The sequence below is a fragment of the Equus caballus genome, chromosome 4, assembly GCF_041296265.1.
Source record: "Equus caballus isolate H_3958 breed thoroughbred chromosome 4, TB-T2T, whole genome shotgun sequence".
Taxonomy (NCBI): Eukaryota; Metazoa; Chordata; class Mammalia; order Perissodactyla; family Equidae; genus Equus; species Equus caballus.
Window position 1 is genome coordinate 24,773,735 of NC_091687.1, and position 24,876 is coordinate 24,798,610.

Sequence of the window (24,876 nt, forward strand, 5' to 3'; positions counted from 1 at the left end):
TATAAAGTTATCATGTGAAGTTCATCAGAATTGTTTCTAGATCATTCTCATTTCACAGGATGAATTTGCCTTGAGGTTTATTCTATCAGTTATTTGTAATTTACTAAGCTAAATTTAGTATTGGTTTTATTACATTTTAGCTGTAGGTTCCTCCCTGCTCATTTCAGCCTCTAATGACTATAGCTACACACACATAAACACACACATGAATGGGATGAACATTTCACATTGGCATTTCCTATGCTGAGTTTAGAGCCACAGACAGCTTTCGAAGCTGGGCATGCACCAACGAACGCCCTGTGCTGAGACCCTGGCCCCTGGCAGAAACAGATCTGAGTTCAAATCCTAGCTCTAACCCTTCCAAGCTTTGAGACCTTCGTCCATTTACTTCATATCTTTAGGCTTTGGCTTTCTCATCCATTAAATGGAGATAATAATGATTCCCAGTGCTACTGAGAGAATTAAATGAAATTCTGTATGTAAAGCTCTTGGCCTGGCACATGGCAGGCGACCACAAACCTTCCTTATTGTTACCATCAGCTATGATATTCATCAGCAAAATACCACCCAGGCCATCCAGGTCCCGTCGGCCCCCACTAGGGAAAAGGGAACTTGCAGTCGGCCTCTGGAAGCCCCTTTTGTGTCACTGCTTCTTCCAGGGCCGCCGGCGTATCTGTGCAACTCAAGATCTCAGAGAACCCAGCTCCTCACTTACTGGTGTTGTCTCAACTGGCCCCTCTGGTCACTTTTCCATAACTGATTCCTTGCGCTCACTCTGTCTTCTCAGAGACCGTTGGCCATGTCTGTAATCTGTTATGCTCGTCAGAGGGCTGCTGGGGCCCAGAGCCCAGAGACTGCGTGTCCTGCCAGAACGTCAGCCGTGGCAAAGAATGTGTAGAGAAGTGCAACATTCTGGAAGGGTAAGACATTATCTTTTAATCCATTTGTTTTGATTAAAAAATAAGACTTCGGATTGTTTTTATAGGTTTATAGTTATTCAGTTTGATTCTTTTCTTTTCTTTTTCTTGGCAACTATTAATCACAACAGGAAATGAACAAACTTTTTTCATTACTTAATTTAATCCAATAATTTATAGAATCTCTTTTTCTGGAAATATCTTATATTTTTCTAACCTGCAAAGTTCCCAAGACAAATAGAACAGCCGTCAGTGGCTCATATGGCCAAGACCATGGCCGTTTGTTCTCTTCTTTGCAGTACATTCATCCTGCTGTGTCAAAATATGTTAATACAAATTACATTTCCTGGTTAACTTTTGTTTTATGTTCAAGAAACACTTAACAGTGCTAATAACTTTAAAGGTAACCATGGGCAAAGACATAATCATATAACGTTTGTTGAATTTACTTGCGATGATTAAAAAGTATATAGTCTGTTGATTCTATGAGAATCTTGATATTGATATAAAGCTTTGAATAATCACAAATAACGACTAAAAACAAATTAATAGGAAAGTAAAATTGAAAGATAGGGAGAAATTTTTAAAAAATTTTTTAAAAAGGGAAATTTTGCGGTAGGGAAGAGCCGTAGAAATTACAGAGGGCTACAGAAAATCTTACTTCCTGTTCTGCTGTCAGGCCTTAGGGTACAGCTGGGATCCAGAAACATTCAGGAGCAGAATGAAGACCAAGTTCAATTCCATAGGAAGGAATTCTTTAGCTGATAGGCTTATTAACCTAGCAGTAATTTGCATAATTAATGGTACTGTTTCAACAAGTGGGAAATACTGGTGTAATCCTGATGGCTACAAATAGACACTAATCTCATGTTTTCAGTTTTCATATCTCTTTAAAGAGACAAAGTAACTAAAATAACCATGTCGGTAGTGCCCCATGCCTTTCCCGTAGAGAACTTTGGTGTCCAGCAGCACCTGCTCCCTTTTCAAGACAGGTCCTTCAGCAGGCGTGATAACCCAGAGAAGAAGCACAGAAAAAAACAGTTCCAAGTCTTTGGTTTCACTGATGCCATTTGCCTGGAAAGGAGGACTTAGGGAACATATTTTCGGGTATGACCATCCCTTGTTCACTGCATGGAGTGAAGACTCATGGTTAACTACCAGGCAGATTTCAGTGTTCTTAACAGCTGTCACAACAATTTTGTCCTTTCAACTGAACATCAGCTTCTTGCTTAGCATTGATCTACGTCTTTGAAGAGTCATGGAAATATTACAACCAAATTTTTTCACACCTGTGTTCCGTACTTACTGTTTTTAGTAATAACAATTGAGCAAGTTTTAATCTCTCTCCCTCCTTTTCCGGTGCATTAGTCTAGTTACCATTTCTGTGCTGTTTAATTTAAATATCCATGAATCTGATACAGGAGAGAGGAGGTACCTCCTAAGGACTATTTTCTTTTTTGTTATTTGTTGCCATGGTTTCCTAGTATACAAAAATTGTGCCTATAGAAAAATGTAGGGAGGATGCTTTGATTATAAATGAAGCTTATGTGTTTATTCAGGGAGAAGATGAGCAAGGATTCAGTTAATAGAATCAATTTATTATATTTAGTCCTAGAGTCCCAATCGTTTGACCTTCACCTAAATTATTGTGGATTTCTGAGAGAGATGATTCGTGTCATCTGAAATTTCAGACCCGTCAACTCAGGCAGTTGTAACCACCCAGCATTTTGAAGCAGGATCTCTTGGAATGGCACTGATCGGTTTCCTTTCTTCCTCCTCTCAGCGAGCCAAGGGAGTTTGTGGAGAATTCCGAGTGCATACAGTGCCATCCAGAATGCCTGCCCCAGGCCATGAATATAACCTGCACAGGACGTGTAAGAACATGTTTGATGTTATTCCCTCAAATGTCACAGGGAAAAGCACCTGTAGAACCACAACTATGACCCAACATCCCCCTGGAGCTGTTAAGGACAGTCCAAGTCCACTTCCCAGACAAGAGGCTCTGCGATCTCACACTTGGGTCAGAGGGGCTGTGATTGAGTTGAAGTCATCACACAACTCGCCTGGCAGGAGCTTTCTCCTTTTCTGTCCAATATCCCCAAACACATTTGATGATGACTGCTCTTTCAATACAAAACAGGGAAGCCTTGTGGACTGGGTATATTGTCAGCCAGTTTTCACTATTTCTGACATCTGTCATCTTTGCTTTATCATTTTAATCAAACATTGTTAAATTCTTGTTTGACATTAGTTAATAATTATTTGAAGAATTTTTAAAGAAATACGTAGGAAAACTTTTCAAAATTCAGTTTCTGGGGTTGGCCTGGTGGCATAGTGGTTAGGTTCACCTTGCTCTGCTTCAGCGGCCCAGGGTTTGTGGGTTCAGATCCCAGGCACAGACCTACACACCACTCATCAAGCCATGCTATGGCGGTGCCCCACAGACAAAATGGAGGAAGATTGGCACAGATGTTAGCTCAGGGACAATCTTCCTCAAGCAAAAAGAGTAAGGTTGGCAACAGATATTAGCTCAGGGCCAATCTTCTTCACCAAGAAAAAAAAAAATCGGTTTCATATCTATATGTTCAGTAATAATCTTTTAAAGAATATAAATAAGAATTCAGGTCCCTCTCACACCAGTGTCCTAATGTTGTTAATGCTCACTATTATTTATATAAGGAGCTCTGTTTGGATTTGATCTTCAACAACCATATCTAAATCTACTAATTGAAAACAATTTGCAGAAATTTTCTCTAAATCAGGCAGAAGATGACAAGACTGTTTTAAGGTATAGGTTGCCAACATGGCTAGTTACAAAGTAAACCCCTGATGTACAAGTTTCCATGGTGTTGGGTTAAATTTTCATCATTGACATAAAATAATTGATGATACTGACTTTGTCATCTGGTTGTTCTGGGTCTGGGAACACTCAGTCTTTGCGTGGACAAAACTGAGACGTCAGAAAACTTAGCCAACAGGCAAGTCCTTCCCTATTAGTCTTATTTCAGTCCCTTGATGAAGTGTGTGCGACATGACCCAAGCAGTCCCAGAGCTTGCATTTCTGTGAGTTTTGCAAGGGCATTCCAAGTTTGATAAACAGAATCACATTTCGCATGTGACACAGTTAATTCTACAGCCACCATTGCGCTTGCCACTTGCTACCTTCTCATCACTGGAGAGACGTAGCTGTGGGTTGTCTTAAGTTTTCTTTGGCAAGTCTGGCTTCCCTTTAACTTCAAATCTGACATGCAGGAAAGTCCATCTGACGATAAGGATATAAATATACATGAAGGCCAATGAAGATTGCTTTGACAAGAAACAATCTCACAATGTATTAATAAAATGTAATAGAATATACAGTGTAGCTTCTTTTATGTTTTTATACATTATATGCATTTAAAGTCAGGAAAACTTAACACTGAGCTGTTAACAGTGGTCCCCTCAAGCAGAATCACAGACAGACTTGCTGTGTACTCCTTTAAGAACTTCTATATTATTTGACTTTTTTCACAGTAAGTATTTTAAGTAAAAAGTTACTTCCATTTTGAAAAAGAAAGAGACATACATAAATGTATTTTTCCGCCTTGGTGCAGGGCCCAGACAACTGCATAAAGTGTGCTCACTACATCGATGGCCCTCACTGTGTCAAGACCTGCCCGTCTGGAATCATGGGAGAAAACAATACCCTGGTCTGGAAGTTTGCGGATGCCAATCACGTGTGTCACCTGTGCCATCCAAACTGTACCTACGGGTGAGTGGAAGCTCAGCCCTAGAAAAGAAAATACAGAGCAACAAAATGGACCCTATCTTTCAAATTTGTAGACTGAAAATGTCTCCAGAATTTCCAGGCAATAAATTACAGGCATTTGTATTTGAGTCATTCACTTCTGGTGTTTAGCTCCATGGCCGTGGCAGCAGCAAGGACATGCTTGTGGGCAGATCATGGTGCAGGTAGGAATGCCTCTCAGCCTCTCACTATGTTTGTCATGCCAGGGCTCTGTTCTGCAATGCCATCATGTCCCAACAAGAAAGAGTAAGTGACAGATGAGGTGAGAGCATAGGTCCTGCCAGGTCTCTAAGTTTTCTACATATCTTTCCCGATGACTGGAATTCATATTGGAATCTTTTATTGTTGTTTTTTAATTAATGTAAGAAAACATGGCCTAAAATGTTGCTTGAAGACACTTTTTCTTTTAGCTAGTTGATTGCTAAGCTTTTACTAAGTAAATTAAAACTATTTTGACTGCAATTAACAGAAGCACTCAAAATGTATGTATCCTGTTTACTGAAATGATAAATTTGGCAATCAAACTGGACTGTTCCCAGCAATCAGAAAGAAAAGTTGAGTTGTCATATATAATATTTCACATTTCCTTATATTTCTCATAATCCTCAACCTTACTTGGAACTGTTACTCTTTTTCCTCTGGATCCATCTCTTACTAGCTATGTGGCCTTGGACAAGTGTCTTAAGCTCTCTGTGCCTCTTTCCTCATCTATAAATTAGTGTACTAATACTGCATAGCTCACAGGATTTTTGTGGACTTGAGTTAATATGTATAAGCTACTTAAAATAATAGTGCTCTAGTGGTTAAGATTCATAGCTCTCACCACCATGGCCCGGGTTCGTCTCCTGGTCAGGGAACCACACCACCCGTCTGTCGGTTATCACGCTGGCAGCTGTTGTGTTGTGGTGATACTGAAAGCTACACCACCAGTATTTCAGATACCAGCAGGGTCACCCATGGTGGACAGCTTTTAGCAGAGCTTCCAGGCTAAGACAGACTAGGAGGAAGACCTGGCCACCCAGTTCTGAAAAAATTGGCCATGAAAACCGTAGGAATAGCCACGGAGCATTGTCCAATACATTATGCGCTGAAAGGTGAGAGGATAGCACAAAAGGCAAGGCAGGTTCTGCTCTGCTGTACACAGGGTCACTAGGAGTTGGAATTAACTCGATAGTACTAACAACAAAAACTTAAAATAGTGCCCGAGCACCTGAGCACTGATGGTGGTGATGGAGCTGGAGATGAGGTGGTAATAATGCTGGTGACTGTGTTGCTATTAATGATACTGGTGAAAGGAGGTGGTCTTGGTGCCAGTGCTGGTGGTAGTGATAGTGGTGGTGATTATGACTGTGACGATGATGATTACTGTCCTTTTTCTTTTCTTTCTTTCTTTTTTTTTTTTTTGCTGAGGAAGATTCGCCCTGAGCTAACATCCATGTTAATCTTCCTCTATTTTGTATGTGAGCCACTGCCATGGCATGGCCACTGTTGAGTGGTGCAGGTCCATGCCCAGGAGCTGAACCAGGCCACTGAAGCAGAGTGTGCCAAACTTAACCACAAGGCCACCATGGCTGGCCTATGATTAGTGTTTTTTGTCCTTTTTTAAAAGATTGGCACCTGAGCTAACATCTGTTGCCAATCTTCTTCTTTTCTTTTTTTTTTTTCCTTCTTCTTCTCCCCAAAGCCCCCTGGTATATAGTTGTATATCCTAGTTGTGAGTGCCTTTGGTTGTGCCATGTGGGATGCCACCTCAGCATGGCATGATGAGTGATGCCATGTCCACGCCCAGGATCCAAACCAGCAAAACCCTGGGCCACCGAAGCAGAGCGCACGAACTTAACCACTCGGCCACGGGACCGGAACCCCCACTCCCACACTGATTAGTATTCTTAAGGGATGAAGAACCTTCCAGTTAGACTTCTAAAAATCAGGAGTCTTGAAAAATTTTCCAAATGTGTCCTAAGTTTACCAAGAAATATTTTAATTGCATTTGTATGGAAGAGCCTAGGCCTGGAGACAAGTGACCTGGATTCAAGAATGACTAGTACCCTTGTCACTTTGGTCATTTCACCTTCCTGAGTCTCAGCCGCTGTGGGAGTAAATGGAAGGGCTGCATCCTTCTATGACCCTGTGGTACAGAAGTTTCAGTCCTAGGTGACTGAAAGGTAAATCCTCAGCTAACATATAAGAAACCTTGTCGTTTCTTCTGTGGTTTGCAAATGATTGACTTTACCTGCTAATCTTAATCTAATCCATTGCTTTTTTCCAAACGGTCTGGCAATATTTTGCCAAGTTTCCCACCAAGAGAAACAAAAATAAAAAAATTAAAGCCAATAAATTAATTTGAGTAGGGCTGGCATTTTTACAATATTTCGTATTCTCATATTCGGGAAATGATATATTTTTCCATGTATTTAAGTCATCTTTTTTCACATTTCAGTGAAGTTTTGCAGTTTTTTCTTTCATGTCCCACCTAAGTATTTTGTATTTATTTTTGCTATTGTGAAATGGATCTTCTTTTCTAGATATCTTCTAGTTTATTATTGCTAATTTATAAGATAGCTTTTGACTTTTTGGTGGGGGGGACATACTCATCTTGCTTTGATTGGCTTTACTGAACTTCCTTTGAAATTAGTGTTTTAATTCATGATCTTGAATTTTCCAGGAAAACAATCCTATCATCTCCAGTAATGATATCTTCCTCTCTTTTTCAAAAGTTTCAGATCATATTACAAGGACGAGAATTTCCAGAATAACATCAGACACAGTGGTAGTGGACATCAGAATTTTATATCTCATGGTGATGGGAATGGCTGTAATGAATCACCATTAAGAACAATATTCACTATTAGTTTAAGACACTTATCTTGTTAAAGAAATAGTCATCTATCCTACTTTTAAACTATTTTTTAAAACCTGGAATGAATTTTGAATTTCACCAAATACTTCCTTGGTAGTGATTTAAGATTTTTCATATTTTTCCCTTTGAGTATATCAGCATGCTGGTCATATTGACCAATTGCAAACTCTACAAAGCATAGTATAAACTACACTTTGCTAGTTTTTCACTTAATCTGTTTTTTCATTTTCCTAAAAAGTAAGCAATTTGGAGCAGATTCTCTAAAACAGAATTATATTAGCTGTATAAAACAAATGTGTCTTTCCTCCTTTTTGTATCTTTTAGAAATAACTGTGTATATATATTTGTGTGTCTGTGAGTATGTCATTGGGCTTACAAGGGCATCTAGAAAGTCTTTGGGCAGTTGAAATTTTCCATGAATTTAAACTCTATGAGATACAGCTTGCCAAACATAGAAAGAGGGAATTTACTCAAGGTTTAAATAAAGAATGTTAAAAAATATTAATGGTAATTTTTTTCTTCTATTTCCTTCTATAATTTCTCTCTTTCTCCCTGTTTCAAATAAAATCCTGATGCTATGCCTTTGACATACAGAGTTTCATCAATGTTTTATCTTTCGTATATTTCATTACCTTCCTTATTCTGAGTCTTTTTGTTGACAGAAGAACATATAGTTTTATATAATCTTGTTATTACTATTTGTATCTTCTCCCAAAGTCATTGATTACATAAGAATTACATGATATAAATGGGTTTAATTTTTAAAATATGGAGAAATGTTCATGGCAATATAAGGGAAAATAAGAAAACATTTCTTTGTGTATTTGTTATGTACACATTATCAAATACCGTGTCTCACTGTTTTCTCAGATGTATGTGTATGGATTAGGTGTATGGATTTTTCCTTTTGTATTGTTGAAGGAATGCTTAAAAAGTTTTAGTCATCACCACAACTCATTAGCCAGTTGTGACAGAGCCCAGAGTATGACATGGGAGCTGCCTGCTTCCCAAATGCCTGCCCGGTATGGCAGGTCTGGTGGCCCAAGAGAATGATAAGGAAACTGGAAGCAAATCCATTTTTAGGTAGAACCACATTTCCATAGGAAGTCATAAGGGGAAATTTTCTTTGAAATTTTTATCCGAAAAATTAAACAATAAGAAATTTTGTCTATTTTAATTACATGTAACATAAAAGAATAAATCAAGTGGGTGACAGAGAATAATTTCCTGACAAAATTAAATGATGGCATGATATGGCCTCTTTCACTTGACACATGACAGTCATTTCTGCAGAGTTACCAAGGGCACCATCAGCTGTCCCGAGGACCTCAGATCATTCTTCCTTACAGCACCTGTCCTATCACTGTCCTTGTCAGTCATCTCTTCAAATGTAAACTGGCCTATATTTCCCTATGGGCTTCTTATTTGTCAGTAGCTTCTTGCTAGCAATCCCTGCAGCACTGTCAGAGGCTGCATAAAACCCTGTATCGTGTCCAAAATTCACAATTTCTGTTTGCACCCACTTTGCACAGTATTCCCATCCTATTATAGTCTGGACACTGACAGGCAATGTGGGAAAAAACACTAGTGAAGGGGGATTTTGTGAGTAGGCCCAGATTTTATCAGTGGTCATCCAGTAGTGAATGTTTTTTGTCTTTGGTGATCTTGGTTTTCCTAGGACATAATAGACTATGAAATAATAAGACCTCCCTGCATATTCCACTGCCTGAAGAAGCGTGCATGTCCGGTGTAGGAATGAAGGCCCAAATCTATTGCAGGGGCAAGATTGCACTGACACCTTGGAAAAGGGGGATGGCTTAGACCCTCAAAACCAAGGAGAGTGGAGTGTAGAGATCAGAGCCCTCAAGAGATAGAAAATGTTAAGGACCAGACGACAGTGTCAAACAAGCATCCCCAGTCCTCTTCATGTATTTGAAATGTAGTTCTTTTTCTTTCCCCAGGCCATGATATGTCAGTCATTCCATTTAATGGAATATTTTGTTTTCCTGTTGACGTTTGTGTTGGCAAATGTTGCTGTACTTCAAAGCCAACTTACTCTGCCCTTTTAACCATCATTCTGTAATCACCTAATGGTGGTCTCCTCTGCTGGAATGGGAACCCAGCTGTTCAAGAGTCGCATTAAGACAAATCCTGTCTGCTTCACGTAAGACATTTCAGTTGGGTGGAAGTGGATCAAGCCAGCTCTTGCTCCTGGCTTTCTGGACCTGAAATCATCATCACCACTTCTCTGCCACTGAAATTCATGTCTTCACTTACCTGTTCCTCTCCGCCTGCTCCTTGATCAGTCTGGCCCAGGAAGTTGTTCCAGTCTCAACTCCCTCTCCTCCCCTGCTCGTATTGGCATTCAAGCCAGCTATGAGACAACTATGCTGTCAATAATAATACATGAAAACATTTCAGTTATGAAGACCAGGAACTGTCTACTTTGTTCAATGCTAGAACAATCCCCGTCACAGAGTAGACATTCAAAATATTTGCTGAGTGAATGAACAGATGAATAAATGCATAATAAACAAATGATTAACCACCAGCCCAAAATTGAGACACATTGGGATTTTAATGATTTGAGAGTAATTTAACACACATTACCTTAGGATTTAATAAAAACTCCAAGAAGAAATGCTAAAGAAGTAGAACGATCAAAATGTGTATTTCTCTTTCAACTCCTACAGCTGTGCTGGGCCAGGCCTCGAAGGCTGTGCAAGAAATGGGTAAGTGTTACAGCTTTGTGTGTAATTGACCCTGTCAGCAGTGACCCAACATGCTCTGGGCAAAGATAATGCTTTCCCGCTGTTCTGGTTGCCTCTACCTTGTCAGTTCTCACTTCTCCTCTGGGCCAGCGTAGGCATCCCTGGCAGAGATTCCACCGCTGGTTCCACCGCACTCCTCCTGCCTGCCTTGTTGGGTATGCCTCAGTGGGGCCTGCTGCATGTGGAGAAGTTGTCCAGTACGGCTCTTTCTGTGGGGCCAACCTCTGCCTTCTTTGTTACACCAGGTTGGTTGGATCCTTCTCTTCCAGCTTCTCGTCTTTTTTTTCCTCACTGACCCAGTTGGCCTTATCACAATCCCAAGTTTGAATGACCTTTCTGTTCGATGACAGATGTCCAATATGGGGGAATTTTCTCCCCTTCCTTCCCTTTCTAAACATGACTTCCTTCAGCATTTCAGTTCTGATCAATTTGCCATCATTGCTGGAAGTGCTAAACTGAGAAAAGCAGTATTGGGAATTCCTGTTCAGACTCATCAGGAAAGAGTGGTATTATCAATTAATAATATCTAGTGAGGAATCACAATTCTATACAAGGCACCTGTTTGCTCTTCTTGATATCCCTAACACCAGCCAAACCTCCAGGCACCTCTTCCATTTCTACAAAATCCCTTCCCTGCCTCAACATCAGCTCGCACCTCTGCCTCAGAATTAGCCGTGATAACAGATCCCTCCTACTATCAAGTGAGACATTAAAGACAAATAAGGCAGTTTCTCAGATTTTCTGTCATGCCACCTCTTCACTTAGCAAAGACCCTTGCAAAATTTTTCCTATTTTTCATACTACAGTAAGTATCTTAGTAATGATATTTTTCTGTCACATACCAACCTTGAAACCAATGGACATTCCTTATTTTCTTTACTCTTGTAAACTTTTTCTCTTCTCTTGTCACTCATCCACCCTTACTGTGGCTCCCCATGGAACACATACTCTGTAACAAATTATTCCTTATATCTTCCCTTCAAAATAGTAAAAGCCCATTAATTCAAACTGCATTAACTGGGGAGATAGTGTAAAGCAGGAGATGACTTTTGCACTCGGTAAGAAGAAAGTGTTGTAAATGCTGTTTTCATGAAGTATGTTCAACCCACTTACAAGAAATTTGTAAGGATGCTGGTACCTTTTTTGGATGCAAATAATGCTTCTAATTGATCATTGATAGTCATTAACATTTCTACCTGAAAATATGCCATTTGCCAGAAGCCTAAATGGCATAGATATTTGATAATAATAACTTTATAAAGATTCTAAATTCAGAATCTCCTAATTCAGATGGTTCTTCCCCAGTGAGCTTTAGAGCCTGAGTTTTGCATTTTTGCTGTCCCTGAAATCAGACACAACCTTGTGGGAGGAGGAGTGCGTTAAAGTGGTTTGAGGCCACATGATGACATCACTCATCTATGACAGTGATGTTTTCTATGTCAGAATCCTATTACTTTATAACCTCCTCCAAGCTCATTCATAAAGCATTTCACATGGCTGTTGTCCCATCTTGAAAGCCAAGGACATTATTGAGAGAGTCCCTTCACCCAGCCTGGCCAGTAGACAATACACATCTCCTCTGTGTGGAATGCCATGCTTCAAATATATGGAGACACTCTGGGGATACATCCACATCCATATAAAAAGCATTATTGAAGTCTGAGTTACTTTTTGAATGATGTGTTTTCATAATCAGCAGATTAAAATATAACCATCATATGGAGAGGTCCGGATGATACCTCAATTTAACAAATGAAAAGAGCAGGACAGAGGCAGTGGGTGGAAAGAAGTTAGAAACGCTGCCCGAGAACTCTTAGTCAGTTTTCTTTTCTCCCTTTGGAAGCTGCTCAGCATTCCACTTTCTGAGATAGTTTTAAATGATGTGACTGTATCAAAATATGCTGGAAGTATGTAAAATGCCAGGGTGATAAAATCTGCCAGCAAACCTTACCTTGCCATGTGTCTCCACCTCGTTGCAGGCCCAAGATCCCATCCATCGCTACTGGGATTGTGGGCGGCCTCCTCCTGGTGGTGGTGGTAGCCCTTGGGATTGGCCTCTTTTTGCGCAGGCGGCACATCGTCCGGAAGCGCACTCTGCGCAGACTCCTGCAGGAAAGAGAGGTGAGTGTGCACCCCGGCCTGTGCACCCCGTCAGCACCCCATCAGAGTCCTCACTGCCCCAGATAAGAGCAAGGGCTGTGCAGACTTGCTATTTGAAATTTTGTATTTTAAGTATGTAATTGTAATATTATGCTTTATTTCTTGGGATGGAAAAACCAGGAAGAATCTCTGAATGTCTAATTATAAGCAATTAGTTACATTTTGGTGCATCTATCCAATGAAATGCAAATGTTTCTAGAGTAAGTCACACAACATGGTTGCAAAGCCGTGCAGAGTGCTTTTTACAGTATAGCACCAGTGTACATGCCCAGGAGAAAGTCTTGTGAATAGGTATGTAATTGAGCTCCTGTAAAGGCACTGTGGTTGAGGAGATGCTACTTTGGGAAATGCCATTGTCCACACCAGTGCTGTTCCTTTTTGAGCTCTGTGTGTGACTGATGTTATCCCTGACACTTATCAAGTGTCCAGCAGTGTGTCAGATGCCAGAGTCCCTGGGAGGAGAGACCCATAGCAGCTCGTAGCATAGTGACACCTGTGGGTTATGAGCTCCTACAGGCTACCAAAATGACCACTGTATAAAAATTTTCCTCACCAAAATTTTCTCAATTCCAGCTAATTAGCCTGGAAACAGAAATTGCATTTGTTGAAATGGAGCCATTCTGTTCAAGGACACTAGTATCAGGGAGTCCCTGTTCCTACCATCTTTTATGAAGTTCTTTAGAGAAGGTGTCCATTTTTCCTTTTGAGGGAGCATGGCAAGTTGTTTGTGCTAAAGCGCAACCGCACACTGCTGTGTCTGCACCTGCATAACACCCTCCTCCCCCGGGGGCACTGAGTGTTGATGCCGAGCAGCACTGGCTCTAGTTCCTTGTCTCTCACAGCTCGTCGAGCCTCTTACACCCAGCGGAGAAGCTCCGAACCAAGCTCTCTTGAGGATCTTAAAGGAAACCGAATTCAAAAAGATCAAGGTGCTAGGTTCTGGAGCATTCGGCACAGTGTACAAGGTGAGGCCACTAGAGGTGTGATACTGAGGCTTCTGGGGACTCGGGTTGGCAGCCCCCTCACATTCTAGGTGGGCAAATGCAGAGTCCTTGGCTGTGGTCTGTTTAGCATCGTGGTCTGTTCTTTGTGTCACTGAAGCTTTGGGAAATTACACCATTTTCTCAAGTTATTGAGAGGAAATCTTTTATAATCACAATAACAAATAAGTGGTCCTGTGAGACCTGTACACAGGCAAAAACATTTTTATGGATGACACATTGACCTTTTAGAGGGGTGGGTGGCACAGATGGATTCTGAAGGAGGATTGTCTATCACTGAGTGACAGCATCCAAATAAAGCCCAGGTTAAAACAGCTTCTTTTTAATTTGTTTTTCTACATCCTCTTTGCATTAAGTCTGATTGCAGTTAGGTCTAGACCTGGCGTCTTAGAATTCTGCGTGAAATGATCCACACTGGTTTTATAACTAGCACAAGTTTAGGGTTTTTGAAATCTAACTAATTCATGGAACATGATAGCTAAAGAGCTACTGAGGGGGCCGGCCTGGTGGTGCAGCGGTTAAGTGCGCACGTTCTGCTTCTCAGCGGCCCAGGGTTCGCCGGTTCGGATCCTGGGTGAGGACATGGCACCGCTTGGCACGCCATGCTGTGGTAGGCATCCCACATATAAAGTAGAGGAAGATGGGTACGGATCTTAGCTCAGGGCCAGGCTTCCTCAGCAAAAAGAGGAGGACTGGCAGTAGTTAGCTCAGGGCTAATCTTCCTCAAAAAAAAAAAGAGCTGCTGGGATGTCATCACTCCCAGACCTGATGGCCTTGCAATGCAGAGTTTGCTCGATGTCCCTTACCCTTTGGGATAGTGTCACTAATAAAGTCCATCCAGCTCACAAGTTACGTATTGCATGGTAAGACAATTGCCAGTTAATGTCTTCCCTCTGTCTTTGTCATAGGGGCTCTGGATCCCAGAAGGTGAGAAGGTTAAAATTCCTGTGGCTATCAAGGAATTAAGAGAAGCCACGTCTCCAAAAGCTAACAAGGAAATTCTTGATGTGAGTGTCTGCTTTGTTTTCTGGTTGTCCACAGGCCTGGACGTCAGAAGCCACCTTTTCTGGTGTCTGGCAGCACATTGCTCTGTTTTAGACTTTTTTTCATCACCATATTCTAAATGTTCACTTTTTATATCTTTTTTCCCTTCTAGCTGTAGTTGGTATAATTCCCTCTCAGGCCTTGTCTTACAGAGAAAACTCACCTCGTCCATTCTATTATCTCCCCCAAAAGGATAGAAACTTACAGGTGCTGGGCATTTACCAAAGGCTCCTGATGAACCTATGGTGCAGGTATTGTGCTCAATATTTTTTGGATGAGGAAATGGAGGCATGAAGAAATGTGCTCAGGTTCACACGGCTGGGGTAGAATTCAAGCCCTTTGTTACTCCTGACTCTGAAACTCATGTTCATTTTGCTGTTATCTTATCTTTGAAATGGCTTTTTAAAGGTGCCTAGGGTTAATAATATGATGCCCACTCTATAAACTCTTGCCCACTTGCTGTACTTTCTCCCCAAATAATTTAAATTTATTCTCCAGTGTCTGCTGATTGTTTTTATGGAGTAAGTCTTTAGAATGTCCCACAAGATGATTGTTATGTGTTTGGTTTCGATTCTACTGAACTTTCTCCACCTTGTCTTGACCTTCACTAGCCAATGAGGGGGCTGCACACTCTTAGAAAGAGGCTGGGCCATCCTGGAATTTGGCGGAGGCCACTTTAAGGAGATGCTCTGGAACATGCAGTCGGCAAACCCTCCAGGGTCTTGTGTTAACAACATTGGCCTCTGCTTGCTGTGGGTTGATGAAAATTCTTGCCCTTGTCCCAAGACAGAGTCAGTGAAAGGGGAGGTAGAGGGCTTAGTAGTGGGTTGGAGAAATAGTCAAAGAAAAAGGAAAACGACAGCCTTTTTTGCCTCAAAAATCTAGAGAATTTAGCCAAGAAGGACAAAAGTCAGATGTAATATTCCCCACTCTTGTATTTAACCCACAGAATAGTTAGTAAGCAAAACAAACATGAGCCTTTTTATAAATACGTTTAGATTCAATGAACTTCCCAGTGGCAGAACACTCTCCACTTCAATTTTCTCCGGGCAGCCTTCCCTCCTTTTATTATAATGAGGAAATTCCCACTGTGGTACACTTCTAAATGAAAGATGATGTATTAATACAGTGCAGTAGAAAATCTCACATATCAATGATATACTTATCAAGCAAAATTTTCTTTCATTTTAATGGCTTGCAAATTCATGTGAAGTTCCATTACACAATGTCAGTATCTATTAACATAACCATAGGAAATATAGTGGACGAGCCATTTGTGAAGTCTCTTCACTTAACAACCTCTGGCTCCCTCACCTATACTGTTAAAAAAGAAAATATATTTGCAGAACTGGCTTTCTTAGTTCATTTTTTACTCATTTAAGAAATTCTAATAAATTTCACAAAGTGATGTTGAAATGTGAATTTCAACAATATTTACAATGCAGAGTAAGGGTGATTTTTAAGACAATAGCTATGCTTTTGGGAAGGAAGTAGTTTTCACTGAACAGGGCTCCCCGGGACTTCTAAAACTGGAGGAAATCTGCTTTTGTGTGGCAGAGGAGGGATGGAAGACAGAAAAGGTAAAGACTTACAAGTTTAAAAAGTTAAAAAAGTCCCTTTTTTGCCTCTTGCTCTGCATCTCTCCTGCTCTCCCTCCATTGTTTTTGTTTCCTCTCCTTCCCCACGTCCTGTTTCTTCTTTCTATTCGTCTTTGTCTTCTCCTCTCATATCAAATGTTATGACTCAGTTAGGGGCAACGTACTTGAAGCAGGCGTTCTCATTTGCTTTTCCCGCAGCTCCGTCTGCCCAGTGCTCACGGGTACCTGTTGGTGCAGGGTGTTGTGTGGGTGACTGAGAGCCCCCTGAAGGCAGAGGCGAAGCTGAAGCAGGCTGTTTCTGCTAAAGGAAGCAAAAGCTGGCGCTTCTAAGGCCAGTTTCCACAGTGAGCTGAAGAGAAAGTTAATTCTTTGACAGGGCAGCCCACGGGGTAGGGCGTGCTCTTTGAAATGCTCACAAGCATGTGTCAAGGCTTCCACTCAGACACTTCTTCCCCTACTGAGGCCAGACACTGAGACCCAGCACACACACACTGTAGCCCCTGGTTTAAGTTGCTACCAGCATAGTAGTTCCAAAAATGTAGGGCCACCTACTCTTCATTCTTCAGATCAGGCATATGCCTCTCCTGAAGGAGTTTAAAATCTGGTGGAATCCTTTTTCTCGTTCTTAAAATAGTTCACAAATGAGGGAGACAAGCAGGAAGGAAGGTACGAAGTTATTTGGACAATTGGGACAAAAAATAATAAACTTTCAAGGTCACCAAGCCTCAGAGACACCCCTGCCATGTGACTCAGGCGTCAGCCTTTGGGGTCTCTGAGTGTGAGCTCCGCCTACCAGCCTGTGGGCCTGGCTGGGCAGCTAATTCAGAGATTGTTGTGGAATACCAAGCATGCTTGCTGTAGGTCACAGTGCACCTTTGAGATTCCAAGATAAACAGTGAAGAACAAAGCTCACTTTAACTTCTGCACACACTGAACAGGGCACACGACCAAACAGTGTCCCCATAGTGCCTGGGGGTGGGGCGGAAATGATGACCTGGTTCTGTTGCTCTATCAGATTTTAATGGGATCAGGACTTGGCAGGGCTCCAGGCCCTGTGTGGCCTGACACCCACGCCCCATGCTCTGTTCTCAAACTTCCGGGTCCAGGTCTCTCCTTGCCAGCCCCACAACAGATGGGAGTTTGAACTGCTCCAGTTTGCAGATTTTTCTCCCCTCTAAAATGAATACAATATGTTTCCAAATCTCAACCAGATCTTGAGAAAATAGGAATAGCTAGAGGATTTCTTTGGTATTATGTTTGTACAGTTTCCCAGAATTGGGAGAGAAACGTGATTTGTGCTTTTCTGGCAATTGCATGGCCTGTTAATCTTTCCATAGACTTCCCAGTTTAAATTTAGGACAGGCAGTGGAAAGAAAATGCAAAACAGATTTGTATATGTGCTGTGTGTCTCTTAGCATCTAGAGTTTCCTGGTAGACCTTTATCCAGAACGCTCAACAAGGCAGCACAGGAGGCCACCAGGCGACATGGTAGGCAGGGTGAGCAGGGTGTCAGGGAGGGCCCAGCCCAGGACACCACATGCGGGGCCAGTGCTGACACTCAGAACGTGGTTTCGGGTGGGTCATTCGCCTCCCTGGGCTTCAGCTTCCTCTTCAGACTTCAGATAATGGCCCCAGAAGAAATGCACTTGCAGGCCTTTCCACTTCGAACTGTTTATAAACTGCCCTTCTCAAAGACGAACGGATGTTCAAATGTCCATAAGTATTGAATATCTACTCTTTACTATTGTGATACTAAGGTATCAATGTAAAAGAAAATAACAGACTCTACTTGAAAGCAGAGTGCCTACCACTCACGAAAGTGTCCCAGAGTCTGCAACGAATATTAAAAGCGACAAGGATTTCTTTTGTTAATGGAAGTGGCATGGTCTCTGCTTTGCTTTGAATTTCTGGCTTGGTATGGTTTCCATGTGGTTCAACCCTGATGTTCTCGAGGCGCTTATGTGCCTCGATGTGTGGTAGGTGCCCCTGGATGACAAAAGAAGAAAAGGTCTAGCCCTCTCACCTAAGCACTTACCACACTTGCAGGAACATATGTGGGGGAAACTGAGGCAACAGATGCGTAGCGTTTGCCCAGAGGGTTCAGTGGTAAAGAGCACTGGGCATGTTCTGGGAGCTGGATGCAGGCCTCTCAGACAGCATGGCATGCAATGATACTTTTTTAAATCACACAAATATTTAAGTGCAGATTATGAGGAGTGCTCCAAAGTACTCAGAATCCCCAGAGGTCTGTTCAAACAGATCAGATCCTGGGCCCTGCCTCCCTACACTCACACAGGGCCTGGGTGGGGCCTAGGAATTTGCAGCTCTAGCAAGTTCCTCAGCCATGTAGAGCCTGTTCCCCCAAAGAGAAACTGCAAGGTGCCAGGAAAGTTTCACTAGGTTGGGGGTCGGAGAGGCCTGTCTAAGGAGGAGTCCTCCAGGGAAAGGGGAGGTAGAAGGGCATTCCAGACAAAGGACCTTGTGGGCCAGGGCCTAAGGGAGGATTCAGAGAGCAGAGAGCAGAGGGGGAGGGGGCTACACGAGGAAAGTCTGGACCGGCAGGGCCTGATGCTTCTCAGGAACAGCAAGGGCCAGGAGAGGGTGAAGGCCAGAAGCTGCGGCGGTATGTTCGTATTTAGGAATATGTATGTGTGCTGTCTCAGCCCCACTACCCATCTCCTCCTTCATCTCTGGCTCCTGCGGTGCTCTCTGCTCTTGAGCATCCTGGAGCACACCCTCCTGGTACCTTCACCTGGCCCAGGCTGTGCTCACTTCTTCAAGGAGAGCCTAGCTCACCCAAGTCCGTGCTTCAACCACTTGAGATGTGAAAAGGAACCTCTGAACTTTCTCTTGCAGCCATGTGGTCTCTTTCACACCTGAATAAAAGGTCACCACCCTCTGTATTTTAAAGGGAAAGAGACAATTTATGGGTGGAAATCGAGGATTCCCTAATTCTCAGTCAGATTTGAGGTTTGTGTACACTGTCCTAAATAAAATCAACTTCCTGTACCCCAAAATAGCAGAAGGATTTAAATAAAGTCCATAGTCATGGATCTGTGTGAAACAAAGGCCCCTGCCTTGGCAGCCGGACGAATTGGTTGTGGGGGATGGTGCATTTTACAGAGCAGCTTGGTTTTCCCATTGTGCAACTGAGGCAGGGGGCAACACAGACCACCTCTTTTTAGAAATGATGCCTGGGAAGCCAACTGAGTCTACAGTCATTGTAGATTTAATGCCCTCTGTCTGTTTCAAAGCCTGAAACAGGTACAGTGACAGGGTTTCTCCAGCTCCACTTTGCAGAGGTGGCTCCAGGAGCATACTAGTGCTGTAGGTGCGCTCCCCCCACCCCATTGCCCACTGCACAGTCAGGAACAAGCACTACTCTGATGAGAAGTGCAGTGTCCCTCCATGGCTGCCTGCTGGCTCACGTGACCTCCATTGAGCACTCTCACCACCACATCTCTGCAGTACCTAGAGCGAGGGTTCTGGATTCAGTGGGCAAGTCTTTATCCAGGGTGTAGGAACCCAAATGTGGATTTCTACACTCCCTGACAACATTTTAAACTGCGGCATCTTTAGCCTTGAGGTGGAGGTGTTCATAATGAAGACATCAGCAATACCCAAACTTGAGACATCGAGTCTCATTTTCATCCAACATTTTACCAAAGGCGAATGTTGCCTGGGTCTCTCTGTGGAGAGGAATCCCTACATGCACCCAGGAGGCCACTGTCTTCCACAAAGTGCCTGGTCATTTCACAGCCTCTCATGTCACAGGCCCTGCGTGAATGTCTACTACACTAGATGTTTCCTGGGCTAGGTTGTCCTCCACAAGTACACATTTTGAAACTCAAAATCATGTTTGTCCTTTTTTACCTGGAAAGGGGTCTGTCTGCCTCTCCCTTTACCACTGTGGGGAGCCTTTCTGATGCTGTCCTCTCCTCTTCTCCATGCAGGAAGCCTATGTGATGGCCAGTGTGGACAACCCTCACGTGTGTCGCCTTCTGGGCATCTGCCTGACCTCCACAGTCCAGCTCATCACGCAGCTCATGCCTTTCGGCTGCCTCCTGGACTATGTCCGTGAGCACAAGGACAACATTGGCTCCCAGTACCTGCTCAACTGGTGTGTGCAGATTGCAAAGGTAAACCGAGAGCACTGCCCAGAGGAGTGCACACAGAGCAGGCAGCTGGCTCTGAAAGTAGGGCAGATGTTCCTACTCAGCCGGATGTGCAGCTGCCTTAGCTTGCTGCTCCCGCCCCACGTCTCCTGGGATGCTACTGTCATTAGTGAGAGCCCCGAGATCACCAAAGGAAGGTGGCAAGGAGAAAAACAAAGACAACTGGAAAATCGACAATTAGGGTCTCCATCCTGGGATGGCTAAGAGATTGCCAAGAGGGTATGTGTACATGAGTATGCAGACATGCACACAACATACACTTTATTTTGGGCAAAATTGAACTCATGGTCTCTTGCATCAAATCAGTGCCTGTCCCACTACGTGTTGAAAATGTAATAATCAGCTAAATTTGAACAATTTTCTCTTTTTTGAGTGCTCAGTATGGTTTGATGTTAGTATTCTTATTTCTCTGGCGTTCTTTTTGTTGAGTACTGTGGTAATTTGTGGTAGAGGGAGAGTTGTGGCTTCACCCAGTCAGCACTTGATAACAAGGCAAGCAAGCCAGGCTGAGGCTAGATGGAGGACGCAGGTGACAGTGTGGTTGAGTAGACAGCGGGGGTGGGGGCGGGAGGTACTGGGTTCAGTCCTGGTGTGCAGGTTGAACGAGGACTGACAGAGGTGAATAAATGCTTCTGTTGCTCCACTGTGGCTCCTTACATGTCCCCCTGTTGACAGGCTTAATCCAGAGTGAGGGAAGGACTGAGTATGCAGACGGTGGCCGGGCAGCCCTACCCGTGTGCTAGGACAGGAACAGAGCAGTGAGCCGAGTATTTGGCTGCTCATACTGCCTCAGAAGGACTTTTACTTTCATCTTAAACTTCTCCCTCTTTATCCCAGCACTGCATCAGTTATTTGCAACCCAACTTGCTAAATCCTATTTTCTTCTGACAGTGGATGTACATTTTACTCAGTTGAATTTAAGGAATTTGTGGGCAGGCCCCCTCTCTGCGCCTACGTCAGTCATTCTCTCATTCCCTCATTTCTCTCAGACAATGGGCAGGATGTTGAGCAGTGTGCCAGGGACCAAAAGGCAGGGAGCAAATCATCTACCAGGTCTTATCCAGTTCCTCACTGTTCATCTCACCCGTGGTTCATAGTGGCATTTGTTGGTCCTGCAGAATTACTCCTGAGGATGTTCTGAACTTGCTCATTCAACTCCCAGCAGATGTAGAAAGTGACTTATAAGACACACAAAAATATTTTGGGTACCACTCAGCCAGTGACTGCCCATTACTACACAAGTCAGGCTCTTGTTAGGAGCAGTGGCACTGGGGGAAAGCAGGCCCCCTCCTGACACTGAGGTTCTAGGCCAGGTTGGCTAAGCAGGAGACCACCTCCCTGGATAACTAGACAGCAGCACATTGCTATTTATTCTAGTGCCATCTGGTGTTGATTTCTACAGCTCCTGGAGGCTCCCAGCACCCTGGGAAGTGGGGAGCGCTCCCTCTCTGACCACCACCATTCACCTGGTGTTCTTGTCATTCCCACAGCCATAACCCTGGTCACAGAAAAGAGAAGTTACATTGCCATTATTAGATAATGGTCCTGGAAGAGAGTGTGTGTGCCTCAGATGCTGTGGCTTCGTGAAGATGCTTATTATTTCTGTGTGTCACTGTACTCGTTTCCTAGGATTGCCGTAAGAAATTACTGCAAACTGGGCAGCTTACCACAAGAGAAACTTCCTCTCTCACAGTCGTGGAGATCAGAAGTCCAAAATCAAGGTGTCAGAAGGGCCATGCTGCCTCTGAAGGCTCTAGGGGAGGATCCTTCCTTGTCTTTCTCAGTTCTGGTGGCTCCAGTCATTCCCTGGCTTGTGGCAGCAGCATCATTCCAGTCTCTACCTCCATCTTCACATGGCCTTCTTCCCTGTGTCTGACTCCAAATCTCCCTCTCCTTTCTCTTAAAATACACCAGTCATCCCTAAATCAAGGATGCTTTCATCTCAAGATCTTGAACTACTAGATCTGCAAAACACCATGTCCAAATAAGGTCACATTCTGAGGTTCTGGGTAGACAGGAAATTTTGAGGGATACTATTCAACTCAGTACAGTGGCTGACCTAGGGGAGATGTTTAACCCCAAGTAGTTTTTACTGAATATAGAATTATTCCTGACTCCTGAACTCAGAAATTCTTCTTAGCTTTCTTCCTTGATTATCTAAGGCAGGAAACCGGAAGTCTTGCCCTGCCTCCCCAGCAAGTCTCTATTACCTGCTTTATTTGTTTAATTTTTTTTTAACACATATTGCTACCTGGGAAGATCTAGTTTATTTACTTCTTTACTTGAGTTTCTGCCCACCTGCCCCCACAGGGAGGTGAGCTCTGTAAGAGTGGTGTCCTGGCTGCATGTCCACCACGGGCAGGGCTTCCAGAACTCTGCACACCCCTGGCAGCTTCTCTTGACTGCTTCATGAGGCCCAGTTCACCAGAGGGTGCCCAGGCATTTAGCACATCTTCTCTAATTATCTCGGGTCAATTTGCAGCCCCACAAAAGTGACTTTTCGTGTAAAGGGGCACATAGCCTCAGTAAGTTTTGCCCAGAACAGAACTGGGCTTATGACTCCAGTGGACTATAGATTGAAATCTCGATTCTGGCATTAATTAGCCATGTGACCTCAGGCAAGTTGCTAAATCGTTTTGCACCTAGTCTCTTTGGCTATAAAGGGGATTCTGCCATCTGTCTTCCCAGGTAGTGAGGACGACACCAGTCAGCCTTCATGAAGCTCCCTACCAGAGGTCCCAGCACACAGCCGGTGCTCACTAAATGTTTCCTTCCTCTGCTTCTTTCCGCACATTTTGGCTGAATTACGTTAGATTAATGACTAAAATCTAAGCCTCTCCTGTTTCTGGCTCTTCTCTTGTTCCTGAGCTTTTTCTCTCTCTCTCTTGCAATCTTACATTCAAGTCTGCCTGACCACTGGTGTCTGCACTGTGGAAGTTTATTTGACCCCCAAAATCAGCCTTCTACAAGCATGATAAAAAAATACACAAACCTAAAAGAGACAGTTCCCACCGCAAGAATTCAGCTTCACCTGCGCCCTGTTTAAGTATGAGTTACCAAAGTTTCTGAATTGAGTTTCCAGGACCTGAAAGTCTTCCAGGATAGTCTCTATCTAATATTACTCCCAGTTTCAACCTGTTACTTAAATCTACTGTCCTGCCTGTTGTACTTGGTTTAGCCTTACTTTGATTTGAAGTCCTTCTACATTGTGGCTGTGAGCTTGTCTGTGATAGCTTTGCTTTCTAATTCACAAAAGAAACCTTGTTCCACTGTAGTTGAATAGCTGCTTTTGAATAGCTGTAGTGATGGAGTGTCTATCCCTAGAGGGAAAGGAAAATAATGGTTTTCTCAATTGTAAAGAGAGAAATTTGTTCTTGGGCTAGTGACTATTTATCTAAGAATTAAACAATTTCCTTTTTAAAAGTTAGAAATGAAACTATGCAGAAACACTTAGTGGCTGACCAGACACTAAACTCCTGGCATTTTCAAAGTGAGATTTATTGATTTATGAATGTCCTGCGTTGTTCACAAATGCATGGACTCTCTTGGGAAGTTTGCTAAATATTGATGGAAAGCTGGCCACTGTTATGCAAGTTTATTGTCCTGGCTAAAGTGCTAAGATGGCAAACAAAATTATATCACCCAAGCAAAAGGAAAAAGAAAAAAACATATATAGGTAGCCTAGGAAAGAAATCAGGCTGGGATGGGGAGAACAGAAGAGAGCCACACCACCGCCTTAACATACGCTGTGAAAATGGATTCTGTTCTCAGGACTCAGGAGCTGTGGAGACGTCATCTACGTACCAATCAGAAAGATCAAGATCATCACTTCCTAAATTCCTGCTTTGCAGGGTCAGAGATGGGTCTCACTCCCTGGGCATAATTTAGTTGCTTCAGATAGCATATCCACTCTTTCTGGCTACATAAGCCAGCTAGTGAACCCTCAAATATATTAGATGGCACAATAATGTCATAAAATGTTCGAATCCAAAAGATGCTATCATCAATTCAGTTTGGAAAACATTGCTACTGTGTCACGCTCCTCCCCTCAGCGCTCACAGTGCACGTTATTGCAAAGTCCTACAATAAATGAAGCTGTCTAGACTGTGATTAATCTAACATTTTCCCAAACTTTTTTGGACAACAGAGCTTTCTTATCACCTAACCCAGATTAAGATCTCACAGAATTGAGTTTTTAGGTAAATAATATAAGTTTAAAGTCCTTGAGACCAGGCCCTGGTGAGATTTAAAGATAGCTGGCAAGAGGAGGGAGAGGATCCCAGAAAGAAACTGATTTATGGGCATCATTCTCTGACCACAAATTTATAAGCACCAAACTGTGCTTAGTTCAATCTGTAAGAGAAAAATAATGACAAACTTCAAAAAAATTTTGGTTCAAAAGATCCATTTTTCAAGTACGCAGGATACATAGTTTAGTCTAAGTTCATTTGAAAAAGCCCCAGGTGTTTTCATTATTGACGCACTAATAAGAATTATCAGTGCACGTGAGCAGCTAAAAGGAGAGGAGATGAGACCAGCTGAGCCGTCCTTGGGTTATCATGT

General features: G+C 42.9%; 1 protein-coding gene across 2 annotated transcripts in view; it reads left to right on the forward strand.

Annotated features, from left to right (window-relative positions):
* Positions 1 to 24,876, forward strand: part of EGFR (epidermal growth factor receptor) — a 199,606-nt gene that overhangs the window by 145,596 nt on the left and 29,134 nt on the right. For both annotated transcript variants that reach the window (XM_070264449.1, XM_070264450.1), the window contains exons 14-21: positions 788 to 920; positions 2,701 to 2,791; positions 4,511 to 4,668; positions 10,258 to 10,296; positions 12,315 to 12,456; positions 13,338 to 13,460; positions 14,405 to 14,503; positions 20,092 to 20,277. In XM_070264449.1, coding sequence (XP_070120550.1) covers positions 788 to 920; positions 2,701 to 2,791; positions 4,511 to 4,668; positions 10,258 to 10,296; positions 12,315 to 12,456; positions 13,338 to 13,460; positions 14,405 to 14,503; positions 20,092 to 20,277 — 971 coding nt within the window. The remainder of the gene's footprint in view (positions 1 to 787; positions 921 to 2,700; positions 2,792 to 4,510; positions 4,669 to 10,257; positions 10,297 to 12,314; positions 12,457 to 13,337; positions 13,461 to 14,404; positions 14,504 to 20,091; positions 20,278 to 24,876) is intronic.